Source organism: Nothobranchius furzeri, chromosome 12 (genome assembly GCF_043380555.1).
Source record: "Nothobranchius furzeri strain GRZ-AD chromosome 12, NfurGRZ-RIMD1, whole genome shotgun sequence".
NCBI lineage: Eukaryota > Metazoa > Chordata > Actinopteri > Cyprinodontiformes > Nothobranchiidae > Nothobranchius > Nothobranchius furzeri.
In genome coordinates, this window is record NC_091752.1 from 40083283 (window position 1) to 40098739 (window position 15457).

The 15457-nt window shown below is 40.5% G+C and overlaps 1 protein-coding gene across 1 annotated transcript; it reads left to right on the forward strand.

Moving 5' to 3' along the window:
• The first annotated feature begins 230 nt into the window (after positions 1 to 230).
• On the forward strand, positions 231 to 14465 carry napba (N-ethylmaleimide-sensitive factor attachment protein, beta a). Its single transcript, XM_015945045.3, has 10 exons — positions 231 to 456; positions 7333 to 7412; positions 7791 to 7907; positions 9108 to 9154; positions 9350 to 9427; positions 9506 to 9561; positions 9883 to 9967; positions 11117 to 11221; positions 11313 to 11381; positions 13592 to 14465. The coding sequence occupies exons 1-10, from the start codon at positions 359 to 361 to the stop codon at positions 13742 to 13744; spliced, it is 888 nt and encodes a 295-aa protein (XP_015800531.1). The 5' UTR covers positions 231 to 358; the 3' UTR covers positions 13745 to 14465.
• The last annotated feature ends 992 nt before the right edge of the window (positions 14466 to 15457 follow it).

The following is a 15457-nucleotide window of genomic DNA, read 5'->3' on the forward strand; positions in this document are numbered from 1 at the left end:
CAAGACTGATGCGTACCAGCCAACTTAAAGTACTGCCTCTGTGTGATATGACTATTTCTGTGAAGAGATTGTAATGTTTTTGACACGTTTTTATTGTATTAGAATTTATTTTTGAGGCCCTTTCTTCAGAGATAGCCCACTGGTTCTTTTTTTTAGCTCTTTAGATTGCACCAGCTCGTAGCCTTCCCGTTTCTATCCACCAGGTGGCGACATTGCTTCATAAACACCCTGCGTATGTGTCTAGCCGTAGAAGAAGCGCTTTTATCCTCCTCAGCATCAGCACCAGCAGCGACGTCTTCTCCCCTCTCACGGTTATTCTCTCCTCCTCTGCGGAACTCCGGCCTGTTTTCTGCGCATCATGGACAACTCCGGCAAAGAGAAGGAGGCCATGCAGCTGATGGCTGAAGCCGACAAGAAGGTCAAAGCGTCCGGATCGTTCCTCGGAGGGATGTTCGGGTAAAGATGTTCTCTTTCTGTTTACCGCTGTCGCGCAGTTTGGGATGGGGGAGGGATTCCTGCACGCAGGATCCCGTCAGTCCCTGTCAAATAGGTTTTATTAGCGGATAAATAATGTTTACATGCCTAAATAAAACATCAGAAACCTATTTGTAGCGCTAGCAGCGGGTGTCCGTTTCTCTGAGCTAAATCGGTCGGCTTCATCATCCTGTTCAATCGTCATGAATGATTCTCTCTGCAGAAGGTGGCGACTAACTGCGTGAGACCAACATCTGAGATTTCATAGATGTTTTAACCTTCGGTTCGAAATACTCGGAGACACAGTCTGGGGTAACTGCTGCAGCTGCGGGGGCGAATGGGAGCGGGAGGCCTGGCTGAGGGTGCAGGGAGGCGGTGAGAGCAGCGGAGAAAAGCCGCTGTCGACTGCGGAGGATGGATCTCTTCCTTTGGTTTGTGTGTGTTGGGACAGGAGGGGGCCTTCATTACTGTGGGAGGGGAGGACGTTTGCAACATAAAATGGAAAAACGCAATATAAATACTACATGAGTTCATTAGGTGGTTTATTGCATGGTTGATGGATGGTTAATGCTCTGGGAGCTCTGATTTAGATTTTCCAGAGTAACCATTTGCATCATGTGGATTAATAAGATGCAAAGAAAATCTTTAACATGATTTTTTCAATCATGTTTTATTGTGTTCCATTTTTAGTTTCAGGACTTGAATGAACACAGATAAAAAAAGACTAGGATGTTCTGAAAGATCGCCCCTAAAAAGGCCCCAGAATAAAAACAAATAAAACAGGCAACATCCTAAAGTTGTGAAATGGGTCACATCTGTGTTCCCCATCCCAGCAGCAGCATGTTTATTTAATGAGCTTCTGCCCTGAGTTTAGACACTGTGGACTCTTTATAGATCTGTGATTCCCCTGCTCGATAAAACATACAAGAGCTGCTTTTCTTTCTCTGAGTGTGAATATCTTTAACTGCTACAGACTGGAATGTTTCCTTCACACCGGGACGACCAGGCCTCCGATCACAGGTTAAAGAGAAACAAATCTGGGAGTTGTGAAACTTTTGTCAACGAGACTAATTTCCTGTCTGAGCAGACATACTAGATGTTTCTGTGCAGATTGACCTCCTCAATGTTTTTCCTTAAAATCTTTTAAAACTCTTTCTTTATTGTTGTAAAATGCATTGTAATAAACACCAAATTGAAGCATATCAATCAGTTTTATATGATCAAGAAAAGGACAGACAGATTGGGGGGGGGAATGAAAACGAGCAAAAATTTGTACTTTTTTATATTTAAATTGAAACAAGCAAGTGAGGACAGGCGAGGTATATGTGTGTGACAAAAGTCTGATGTTCACTTATCTTTTTTATTTTATATTTGTTTTTGCAGCAGTAAATGTCAGATTAAATCAATGACTGGATTTTACAGTGTTTGATATCCCACACTGTCCACTGCAGTGACGTCTGTCTGCTAAAAGACCTGCAGGAGATCATTTTATACCTCATTCAGGATAGTTTAAAACATAAAGTCTGGACAGTTTTGTTTCAAATAAGTCACCACCATCTTAATTGTTCTGCTCCGTTGCATCATCCCGCCCTCCAGACCTCATAGAGCACTGATTGGCAAAACACGAAACTGATCAGGCCAACAATGGACCTGCTGAAGCTCCAGTGGAGCGTGGCTAGACCAGGGCTGTACTGACCATCGAGCAAGGCAGGCATTTGCCCTGCAAGGTCTGCTCTAAAGGGGGGCAAAAGGGGACATTGCCCCCTCAAATAAAGTTCATGCCCACTCAAACAGATTTGGCTCTAAACTTGAATTTGCACGTAAGAGCTGATTATTGACGTAAGTGTCATCAGTTGTTGACTAGTTCTACACCAGCTCTTCTATGAGAACGAGTTTTATTACCACCTCCACCTTCCGCATTATGGTGCCAGGCCTCCCACTAAATATGTCATGGATAACTTTCTGGCCTGTTTGCTTTTGTTGATTCAACAATGATAATGTTCCATTTGCTGCCAGCAAAAATGAATGAAAACTCATTTATTGTATTTTATTTTCAACACATGTGCGTGTGAACACCTGTACCTGTGTTCACTCTTGTATCAGACTGGCTTTGATCATTTACTGATGAAAGTGTGAAATACAAACCACTGATGAGATCTAGAAGGCCGACTCAAGTTTATACTTAATTATTAGGAAAGCTGTAGACAGAGACTCATCTTACTCTGTAAATATTCCCTGTAATTATTCTGAAAAAGAGTTGTGTAGACACACACACACACACACACGCGACTATGCAACTGCACTTAATGACCTACATGGTAACTTGGCGCTCTGACAGATGTTATATTCTTTGCTGATGTTTCTTTATATTTGACTTTAACAAGCAGCTGCATATTAGCGTGTTTTCTTTTCCTGTTGATGCTGTTATGTTGTTTGCAGAAACAAAGATTATTATTTCAAACTTTCAACAAAATAGGCACATGTATGAGTATGACAAATGGTAACCTAAAAACATGTATATCTGCATGTTTTGGAGTTCCTAAAACCTGATAAAGGAAATTTTATTTATTTATCTTTCAGTTTCCCCCTGAACCATTGCCACCTTATTGTGTTCTGGGGGTTTACATGCCTCAGTGAGCCTAGGAGCTGCACCAGCAGAAGCCCAGCCTTCAGGTGGTACACCGTGGTAGGACAGGTCTAGGGTCATGATATAGAATAATAATACCTTTTTTTTCATAACAAGCTTTTCTAGACACTCTGAGATGCTGTAAAAAGTCTAGATAAAACAGGCAGATTATCCAACAGTAACAATCTTTTTTAGAGTTGTTAAGGTGGAGAGGTCAGAGGGGTTGTGGGAGGGTAGGTGCAGCAATGGACAAAGCTGAGTCTCCCCGAGTTCAGAGCTTGGTCCTGTGGGGGAGGAAGAGGAGGGAGAGAGATGGGGCAGACTTATGGAGGACTTTGAATGTGATGTACTGAGGAAGAGGAAGCCAATGGAGGTCATGAAGAGACAAGAGTGATGAGGACACAGGAGAGGGTGTTGTTTAGAAAAGACGCAGCAGAATTCTGGATGTGTTGACGTCTGGTGAGAGTTTTGGATGGGGTACCATAAAAGATGTTATTGATGTAGTCCCGTGGTTTTCCATTTTTTTCTTTGAGGACCCCCCTTGCTTGTGTCCGTGACAAGTCAGGACTTCCAACCCCAAATCCTACACGCATACACACATTAAATGTGACCGTTTACCATTTTTATGCAGACCTACAGTGATGACTTATGCTGTAGGGCGTGTTATTGGGACATAAATGTAAATTTTTACAAATAAAATCTTGCTTACTTCACAACCTCAACAAAGACAAAATTGTAGGGACCCCCTTGGGAGTCCCAACCCCCAGTAGGGAACCCATGCTGTAACTGATTTACGATGTGATGAACACCTTTCAGGGACAGACTAGAAAAGGGGAGGTCAGTGTTCAACAAATCCAATCACATGAGAAAAACACCCAGAGCCCCTCCACCACCAACACATGCTTTTTCCTCTTCCCTCGCCACAGACTGCCCCCTTTACTATTTATTTATTTAGACATTTATTTAAAGAGGAGGAGCCTCATGAGATGTGCCATCTCATTTTCACCAAGGTCCTCAAATACAGAACAAGAAAGCGGCAGAAGGCAGTCAAAAGCATATACAATTATTAAAAAAGAAAAATATTTAAATAATCATACTAATAATAATAATAAATGAATAAATAATCACCCAAAAACAATTACAAACCACCAAACACACACATACACACACTGGGACCAGCTCACAATGTTCACAACTCAAATTTGCCAGTCTAGAACTGGCCCTGTTGCCCATTGGGCCTGAATGTATATTATTAGTAATTTATTAAATTATTTAGAGCCGGATCATCTATTTCTGGGCCGGCCCTTTTATTTATTTTTTGTTTTATTTTCAGTCCAAAAATAAATGGGCTGGCCCAGTCTATTATCGTTGATGGGCTTATCTGACATATTTGCTAATGAGCTAAACACAAACAGGAAGAATCAGTGGTTTCAACAATACATCTTAAAATGCTGCATTTCTATCACACTGCAACCATGAACCTGCCTGATCTTTATATTGGCCAACTCCATCTCAGTCATGGAGCAGCTCGCCATCAAACTGAAGCTAGTTTATAAATGTCATCCTTTAACTTTCTTCAGTATTTGCATTTCTCATTTCAGTAATGATGATTTTACATTTGCTGCCAGTAAAAATGAATCTTCATTTATTTTATTGTTGACATTTACAAAAGCAAAGCATGCTGTTTATCCAATCATTTTCATCATAGACGTCATCACTGACAAACCAACTGCTATTAATCAGCTGATTATGAGGTTAAAGGCCGCTACACGTGCACGTGTGCGCATTAGGGATCTGAATCACTGATTCCACCATTGAGACTGATGTGATTTGTATCGTAATGCATTAACAGCGATGTGATACATTAACGCAGTGGTTCCTAACCTGGGGGTCCCGACCCCCACAAGGGGGCGCCAAAGCCTCTCAGTGGGTCGCCAGGACCTCTCCACTTTAAGGGGTTAAAACTTCCTTTATTACTTGTTTATAGCCTACATTTTGCTCATATTTTTTTCATGAGTGAAAAGTTTACTGATATTAAGACATGAAATAATTAGTACAGAAAAAGTAACACACTTTTAAGAACATTTTGCTCAGCTCAACGTTTTATTTTCAAGTGTCAAAAGTTCATTAAAGATAGGACTGGTTGATTAATCACAGCGTTTACAGTAAATTATCTAGTATAAACAGTAATATACACATTTAAGTACATTTTGCTCAGTGTATTTTTTTATGTGTCAAACGTTTATTGAAAGGAATGATAGATTTATCAGTGTTTACAAGAAACAATGTGTTCAGAAAAGTAATACAAACTGTCAAGCACATTATGCTCTGTTTGGTTTTGTTAATGACTTTGTTCTGTACTGGAGTCTACTATTACTGTTATCTATTGAATCAAAGCATATTAAAATGTGCTTGAACAATTTTATCATTTCTTAATAATGTTTGTACTGGAAGAGAGAATGGGAGGGGGTTGTCAAAAATTTGACTGGTAACAAAGGGGTCCCTTGGGAAAAAGGTTGGGAACCACTGAATTAACGGAACGGTGAAGCCTTTTGCCGATACGATTCATCCCTGGTCACAATTCGTTAATGACATGAAAACGTATATATATATATATATATAAATATATATATATATATATATATATATATATATATATATATATATATATTCACCCATCCATCCATTTTCATCCGCTTATCCGGAGTCGGGTCGCGGGGGCAGTAGCCTAAGGCGAGAGCCCCAGACTTCCCTCTCCCCAGCCATTTGGGCCAGCTCCTCCGGGGGAATCCCAAGGCGTTCCCTGGCCAGGTGAGAGACATAGTCCCTCCACCTTTAGGCCTCCTCCTGGTTGGACGTGCCCGGAAAACCTTACCAGAGAGGCGTCCAGGAGGCATCCTGACCAGATGCCCGAGCCACCTCAACTGGCTCCTCTCGATATATATGTGTGTGTGTGTGTGTGTGTGTGTGTGTGTGTGTGTGTGTGTGTGTGTGTGTGTGTGTGTGTGTGTGTGTGTGTGTGTGTGTGTGTGTGTGTGTGTGTGTGTGCGTGCGTGCGTGCGTGTGTGTGCGTGCGTGCGTGCGTGCGTGTGTAAATATATACATACACATGCATATACATATATATACATTTGTTGTGTTGTGCAACTTTTTTCATGTTGTGCAACCTTTATGTAACAGTCAATGCACGCAGCTCATCTGTATGCAGCAGCAAAGCAGACCGAGGCAGATCAGAATGAGAGAGAGCTATATGTCACACGTGCGATGCAAAAGACTCAATGTGAATCTATTTTTAGACATAGCACTCCTGTGACATCTTTTCAAGTTACCTTTTTACCCCAGAACTTTATTGCACAAAGGTAAGTTGCTCGTTATTATGTAAGGAAGATGCTTTATACTGGCCCACAATGTGCTAATCTAGCTGCTGTGAGGGAAAACAGAGAAAACAACCAGATAGAAAGGCAGAAACAGTCCAAAGTTTGGTATCAAATGTGCACCAATGGGCAGATTAGCTAATGCTAGCCGGTAACAGGCTCACAAACAAGTGGGATTTAGAAAAAACATGATGCTTGTGAAACTAAGATTATCTTAACTCTACAAGCAGAAGAAAGATCCCCACCATCCTGTTTATTCTTAGCTGTCCGCTGCACAATGGAGCAGAACCGCTGCAGTCAGGTTGCTGCTTCGAGTCTGCTCTGCTCAACACTGCTGTAGGATTAAGGCAAGCCACTGTAGCATGCAATTCACAAACGTGTCTCTTTGAACATATTTTAATTGGATTACTCCTAACCTGTACGTAATAGATATGTCACTATTACATTTTTAGTAGGGATGTGCATTGGTGAAATTATGGTGATACGATACGTATCACGATACAGGGGAGACAATATATCACGATTTATTGTGATACATTCAGTCAGCTGATATTAGCAATTTTTTAAGACTGAAATTATTGTAGGAAAAGTTAATAAACAGTCTAAACTGATACTTAATAGTTTTGTGCAGATTCTGTTTATAATCATGACACACTATTCCTGACTGTACTGAACATTTTAGTGTATAATTTGCTCTTTTGGGGGTTTTTAAGCTCTAAGGCTCAAAACAGAAAAAAAAAACAAAAAAAATAGAAAAAGGCAGAAAAGAAGAGACTTTACTTTTTTTCATCAAACATCAAGAATGAAATAAACAAATTCATTGATGGTCGGTTGATCTCCACACTGTGTGTGTTACAGAGGGAACCATAAGGTGGAGGATGCCTGTGAAATGTACGCTCGAGCAGCCAACATGTTCAAGATGGCAAAGAACTGGAGTGGTGAGTGATGTGCACATGTCTCTCTCTCTCTCTCTCTCTCTCTCTCTCTCTCTCTCTCTCTCTCTCTCTCTCTCTCTCTCTCTCTCTCTCACACACACACACACACACACACACACACACACACACTTTTAACTGAATGCTTCCACATTCCAACCACTGAGGAATTGCTCAACATCCTGCAGAGGTTAACAGCAAATTAAAGAACAAATAAATGAGTCTGTTGGGTCTGCAGAGAGCAGCGTGTGCTCCAGATAAAGCAGCTGTGCTAATAGCTCACTTTACAACTGTTTGGATGTGTGTTTTAATCAGAAGACATTTTTATTTTTAGAGGAAACCTTACCAGAGCGTTAGTATTTATTTTCAGTGGTGTGTTTTCAGCTGCGGGGAACGCGTTCTGTCAGGCCGCTCGGCTCCACATGCAGCTTCAAAACAAACTGGACTCTGCCACCAGCTTTGTTGACGCGGGAAACGCCTACAAGAAGGCTGATCCCCAGGGTGAGCTGCTGCTGTCTCTAAAACACACACACTTTATTCAATGCTCCTGATGATCATTAGAGTTTCAGTTTGTCATCAGACCATGATGAAAGTCTGTCAGGAAGTCAAACCCAGGATTTATTTAATCTGAGAGATTAAATGTGACTGTGCATTGTGTTGGCTGGAGGATAGTTTGACACTTAATTCCCTCCTGTAAGATTTATGTTTCTTTAAAATGCTCAATTTGAATTAGAAATTTTAATTTGAGCTGTTTCCTGATCAATATTAATGACGTTTGTTCCTAAATATGCAAACATAATGAGTTACCGAAGTCCCAGATTGATAAAATCCTCTGAGCTTGCATCCATCACTGTTAAAAGCTGGATTCATGATGATGTTTAGGTGAAATAATTCTGTGCATTGGCAGGTTTGGTGGGACTTTATTTAGGAAAATGTTCACTTTTTTATTTCAACCATGAACTTCTTTATCTCCACTGGCCAGGTAAATATCCATGAAGGATATCTGCAGGTGAACTAGTTTTTTTTCTTTGCAGTTAGCGTCCAGTTTCTTCTTAATGGTTTTTGAATCTGCAATTTGTAGACTTCTGCTCAGATGAACTATTTATTGTTCATGTAAAAACCTGGAGACTCAGTGTGTTGATTTACTTTTTACATTTGGTTCATAAAGCAAATTATTATTATTATTATTATTATTATTATTATTATTATTATTATTATTATTACAATGTTTTATTATTTTATTGATTCTTGAAGTTAAAACTTCCACAGAATTTAACAACTAGTGCTGATTATAATAAAAGACTTTAAACTTCTGCTGCCTAACTTCAGAGGCGAAGGGAGTTTATTTTGTTGAATTAAACAGATCCAGATTTTTTAGAGCAGTCAAATATAAATGATTATATTTGCATATTCTGCCTTTATTACAATGACTGTATCTTTTACAGTTATACCCATCTCTGTTGGAGGGTTTATTACAATGTGTTTCTTGAGGAAAGCTTATATCTGGGTTTTGTTCTGGAGCTCTCCTACTTCCCCATGATGAGCTCTGGTTTGGCAGGTTAGCTGGGATTATTGGGAAACTGGGATTAAAGACTGTTAATTTGATTTAATAGACTCTGAGGGACTTGGCCGGCTCTGTTTCGGTCTAATGTCTTTGTCATGATAGCGTCGCTCCTCACCTTTCCATCGCTCTCTTTCCAGAGGCGATCAACTGTCTAAACCAGTCCATCGACATCTATACCGACATGGTAAGTCCTGTCTGAGCTACCAAAACCCTCTCTGTAGGGATGTTTTCTTTAAATAAAACTCACTGTGTGTGTGTGTGTGTGTGTGTGTGTGTGTGTGTGTGTGTGTGTGTGTGTGTGTGTGTGTGTGTGTGTGTGTGTGTGTGTGTGTGTGTGTGTGTGTGTGTGTGTGTGTGTGTGTGTGTGTGTTCGTTACAGGGTCGGTTTACTATTGCAGCCAAACATCACATCACTATAGCAGAGATTTATGAGTCAGAGCTGGTGGATATTGAAAAGGTAAAGCGAGTTTCTTCCATTTCATGTGATTTGTCTGTTTTCTTCGATTTACTCATTATTTATGTTTGTGGTTTTCAGGCCATTGCTCACTATGAACAGGCAGCAGATTACTACAAAGGAGAGGAATCTAACAGGTAATTTTCACTGGTGGATTGTGTTCTGGATTGCAAGATCATGAAAAAATATTCAAATAACTCTTTATTCTGTATAAGCTTAAAATGAAATCCTTTTTGTCATCTTAAGGAGGAAGTTAAGTTTATATCAACATTTATACTCTGGGGCTTCATTTTACTTGAAAAGTTGCTGCTCTGGAGAACATAAGAGCATAAATAAGTTATGCTGATTTACACTCCCTTACATGGTTGCTCATTTTTGCAGTTGGGTGATGCATCCTCCGACACTCTCATTGGGATTTTATTGTGTTGAGGTAACGGGTGTTTTTATTTGGGTTACAGCTCAGCAAACAAGTGTCTTCTGAAGGTCGGACACTACAGCGCTCAGCTGGAGCAGTACCAGAAAGCAATTGAGATCTATGAACAGGTACTACATGAGCTGTCTTCTGGGAGATTAGCTTTGTTGGTCAGAGTTTATGTATTTAGATACTGTTGGTGCAACCTGGAGCTGGCATTTTCTTTAGTTTTGTTTTCGTTAACATAAAATAATAAAACAAATACTAGATAAAACAAACAGAAATATATATTAAATGACAAAATATGATTCAGAGGACTTTCTTTCTTTTTACGTTTTTGTTGCTTTGCTGGCTGGTTGGCTATTTAGTTGGGCTGATTCTTCAGCGTATTAGAAATGTGACGTGAGAGCGTGTGAAGAGGGTCAAATGCGTGAGAGTTGGCAGACTGGTGTTGGAAAGCCAATACTGCACAGAACTGTAAACACATACCCTGGCCAACAGGTATAGTTGTTCAATTTGTCAAGTAAATAAATTTGGCAATCCAGCAGTGCTGAACTAGTTTTTTTGGGTACGTACTACTCATTATAATTAGGTTCTATTTGTTAACTAGATAAAATAGGTAGAACTAACCAATTTTACTTTACTTCTGTCTTTAAAGTGACAATATGTAGTTTTTATCATTAATCTCTGGACCAGTGGTTGACCACGATGCTCGCTTTTTTAAATGTAAACTGAAGCAAGCTTTAAAAGCTGACCAGGTCTGCACTCACTTTTAGAAATTTTTATTTTTATTGATTTTTTTATTGTTTTATTGCAATGCACTGTTTTATAGTTGATGCATATGTTTATCAACAGTTTTTTTTTTTATTAAATTATTTCTTTTTACTGAACCGGTCTAGGGACGGACATTGTAAGTTATCCTTGGATATAAATGTGATTGTGTGTTACAGGTCAAATGTACACACTTGTCCCCTATCAAATAAATAAATACAGATACAAATATTTAATCCACCTTGTGCTATTTGAGTGCTTAGTGTATGGCAACGCTTTTGTCTAGAAACATCATTCAAAAGACGTTGGAAAAGGCAAAAGACGTATTCAACACCTTTTTGATATCATTTATAATGGAGACCAGGATTAAACCTTATATTATTGTCATACTTTTATATAAAGAACAAAAGAGTTCAAAGTAAACGGTCGAGGACAGAAAACTCTCTTTGCTATTGAAAATAGATTTACTGTAATTAAGCTGCATTAAAGATGCTATAACTGTGTTTCAGGTTGCTATGAGCACCATGGACAACCCTCTGCTGAAGTACAACGCTAAAGAATATTTCTTCAAAGCATCACTGTGTCACTTCATAGTGGACGAGCTCAATGCCAAAGTAACAAACTACTGTAGTTTTATACTGTTTTGTGAATATTATCAGACCTGAGATCAGATGTGCCTTAAATACTCAAATATGTATGTTTCAGCTGGCCATAGAGAAGTACGAAGAGATGTTTCCAGCCTTCTCAGACTCTAGAGAGCTTAAACTGCTTAAGGTAAATGAATGTTGTTATTTATTTCCTTTGTTTACTGACTTTGTATTTGGTTTTAGGATTTTATAGGTTTTTGTTAACCCTTTAAAGCAGGGGTGGGGAATCCTAGTCCACCGAGTGCAACTATCCTGCATGATTTAGTTGTTTCCCTGCTTTAAAGTGACACTAAAGGGTTTTAACACTTTAAGCCAGAGGAACTGAAACATAAGTGGCCGAGGGCCACACTTATGAGTGTGAGGGCCGGTCTGAGGGGTAGGGGCTGCTGCTGTTAGAGTAAGTGGAGCTGACACTGTGGCAGTATTTAAAGATCCGGTGCGGGGGGGGGGGGGGGGGGGGGGGGGGGGGGTCCGAGGACCACAAAGAGGTAGCTGGCCTGCCAGACTCGTCCTCTGTTTATTTCTGCACAGAGAACTAGTGTGGTAGCTCACAGGCAGAGAGGCACTTGAGGGGCGGGACTAGGCAGCTCAAAACTAACCAATCACAAAATAGACGGAAATGCCGACTGTACCGTGCGACGCTGTAGTTTTTTAGCTTCTACTTGTTGTGGTTTTAAAGACATTCGAGTCACTTAGAACAGAGGAAAGAGCCACAGCGAAGTCCGCTGCTGTCTTTGTTGTTTATAAGAAACTGAGCATCGCTGTGTGTGACGTCCGCGACGCTGCAGTTTTTCAGCTGTAGTCAAAAATGGTGTCTGGCGACAGCGCAAGCATCTTTCTTTAGGAGAAAGGCTTTTAGCGCTTCTACTTGTGGTTTTAAAGACATTCAAGTCATTTAGAACAGAGGAAAGAACCGGAGCGAACTCCGCTTCAGTCGTCATGTTTATGACAAACTCGGCGTTATGGTGTGTGACGTACGCTACTCAGCGCTGATTGGCTCGGTTACAATTCTCAGGGGGTGGGGTTATTTGAATAGGAGAGTTACCAGCTATGATGTACAATGCTATGATGTTACACGCTGCAACAGAAGAAGAGGAAACTGCTTACTGTTATTTTGTCACACCTGACTTTAATCAGTGGATAATTACCAGGTTTCTACAGAGCTTGATGAGCTGCTGAACAGGTGGTTGAACCTCTGACTCAGGAGTGTTAGAGCAGAGAAACAACTAAAACATTACTAGTCCTCAAGGACCAGAGTTCCCCACCCCTGCTTTATGATGCATGAAATATTATCTTTTCAAAAGACCAATCAGTTCATAAATTAATGTCAGTGAAACAATTATACTAATAATAAAACCTGTTACGAAGTAAATATAGAACACTACAACAATAACAAAAGAAAATTGGCTTGTGTGTCCTGCAGTACTTAGAACTGTACAGCCTTCAATAGAAAAATAAGTCTGAGTAAAGCTGGGCAGACACTGTGCGACTTTTTCAAATGTAGCACTCAGCTTCAGGTCAAACTGTACGACTTCCTCGCAGAGCGAATCTCACAAGTCGTGCTCACACTGTACGTCTGGTAGCAACACGTCGGACCTAAAATAGGCTAAAAATAGCAGTTTTTACACAACATGCTGAACTTTTTATTGTGGTGTTATTAATGTCTGTTGTCCTTCGGGAGTGCCGGGACGAAACGAAAGACAGTAAATCAATGTTTTGTGATCAGTTTAATTTGGCAGAAACACAGCAAACACTCTTACTTGACAATCCTTTGTGTCAAGAAACGGGTCATTGTGTGGTAAAAAGTGTAGAAATGAAAACGAACGACGTGTGTTAATAGGGAAATAGCTGGAAAGAGCCATGTTGATGCATATGTGCCGTGAGCGATTCTGGTACTTTTTGGGTCGCAGTCGTTTACGGCACTGCTTCAACGGCGTGCTATTCTCACGAGGGACGAGCAAAATATCAAACACGCCAGAAATTTGTGTGAGCTTACGATTGCTGATCGGTAGCTGGTCACGTGGTTAATCGCCTCCCGTAACCCCCTGTATACTACACGACGCTCAGCACAAAACTTGCCCCGGTCTTGTAGATTCTTGCACGAGGGCAAAATCATCTCAAAAAAGTGAAAAAGTCGCACAGTGCACCCCGGGCTTAATGTATTAATCCTGTTCAAAAGTGAGAGGTCTGAGAAAATTTGCAATATGTGTAGCAAATGATGTATTTTGCATTAAATGGATAACTGCATTACGTTTTCTAGGCTACGTAATGTTCACAAGGTTTACTGTTTTTTCATTTTTGTCGGAAAAATTTAACTTTTGAATTTTGCTGCTAAAGAAACTCCTTGAAGCCCACGAGGAGCAGAACAGTGAGGCATTCACAGAAGCTGTGAAGGAATTTGATTCCGTGTCCCGTCTAGACCAGTGGTTGACCACGATGCTGCTCCGCATCAAAAAGACCATCCAGGGAGACGCCGGCGACTTGAAGTAGACAAATACGGAGGACATCAGAAAGGGAGAAAGTGAAGTTGCAGAAGGAAGAAAGGTCAAAGAGAGCGAGGCTTGGTGATAATGGTAGAAAGTGTGTTAAGGCGGACCAGAATTAAAGGCAGAAAAATTACAAATATGTACATATCAGTCTGCATGTGACTCCCAATCAAATTTGCATCACCTTCAAACCACTGATAGATGACCCTGTGCCCGTTCTACAGTGTTGCTCAGTAACAACAAACAGAACTGTACTTGCAGAGAAATTGTGTGTGTGCAAAAGAGAAAATGTGTGTGTCCACTGCAGTAAGGAATTATACTTTTGATGAGGTGTGCAGGTGTGTTGAAACTGAATGCTATTTAAAAGATTATTCATATTTATTGTCAATACTGAAAATATATATTGTTTGTTGTGCTCAGTGTCACAGTTTGTCTTGATATTTTAGATATTATTCCCTACGCTCCTCCTCTGTGTTCTCCATCCTACTTTCAGCTTCACACCCTATCCGAGTCAGTAAAATCACTGATTGTGATTGATTGTTTCCTGTGACGGCAGAGCAATTAGCCACAAGAGCTAACTCCTGCTGCTGCCTTCTTTGTGCATGTCTCTGTTGATGTAAGTGTTCTCTGTGTTGTGGTATCTAGTAAAAACATCCTGTATGTGTGAAGCAAATAAATACGTACCTCTGATATAAAGTTGAAATAAAAAATATCATCATGCCAAATATGTGGCTGTTTATTGAATTTATTTATTAGATTTTTTTTTTGTTGCCACTAGGATTCTATTTGACTTTTATTTCCCAAATTTCTTCTTAAACGGTGGTAGAGTTTGAGTGTGTAATGGTCATAGGAGCTATGATGTAAAGGGAACATTGTACCTCGTAGGTTTTGGCAGAATGTGAGTGCTCAGACTAAAAGCAGTTCAGAAGACCTTTCATGGACAAACCAATAGACCCAGAGGGTTACCACTAGGGTCCCACCTGGAGCCAGACCTCCAGTTGGGGCTGGTGTGCAAGTGCCTGGAGATCGTGCCCAGCCTGAACCCCCTATATGGGCTCATCCATCTGTGTCAATAAAAAGGGAAATACAGTGCTGCTTGTTGTTGTTGTGCAGTCAAACAAAGAGCCAGAATCAACAAAATGCTTGTTAAAGCTATTTACCACCTCTGTCTTATCATAGACAGGAACAGAGTCTATCAAGGCATTATGGAAGAGACAAATCTTCTAATTACAGATAGACTTTTCGGTAGGTTATTTAGGCTTTCTGTTGTAACTGATGAATACTAGTTTGATTTAGTCTTCTTGATAAATACATTTCTTTCTTATATGCCTAGAATAATCAGATGAAGAGTCATCTTTCCTGGCTTTGGCCCATGCTACATTACGCTGATGGAGGGACTCTGACCATTCTGGAGAAAACCAAGGGTTTCCCTGTCCCCTGACTCTGAATTTCCTAATAGGAGCATGTTTGGTTACAGCACAGGTGTCCAACGCCGGTGTGGTGGCGGTGATGGGCCGGTGAAAACTCCGCTGGTGATCGATTCAGCCCCGAGGGTATAAACCGCGGGAATTGCAGCAGGAGGGGGAGGAACCGCAGGAAAAAAATCACTGCTAGCAGGGGGGTGGCCCAACACAGCCTCGGTGACAATAATAATGATGATGGCTGGGTTAGTTTGGGAGAAGAGGAACAGAATTCCAAGTGGATCGGGTATTTTGAT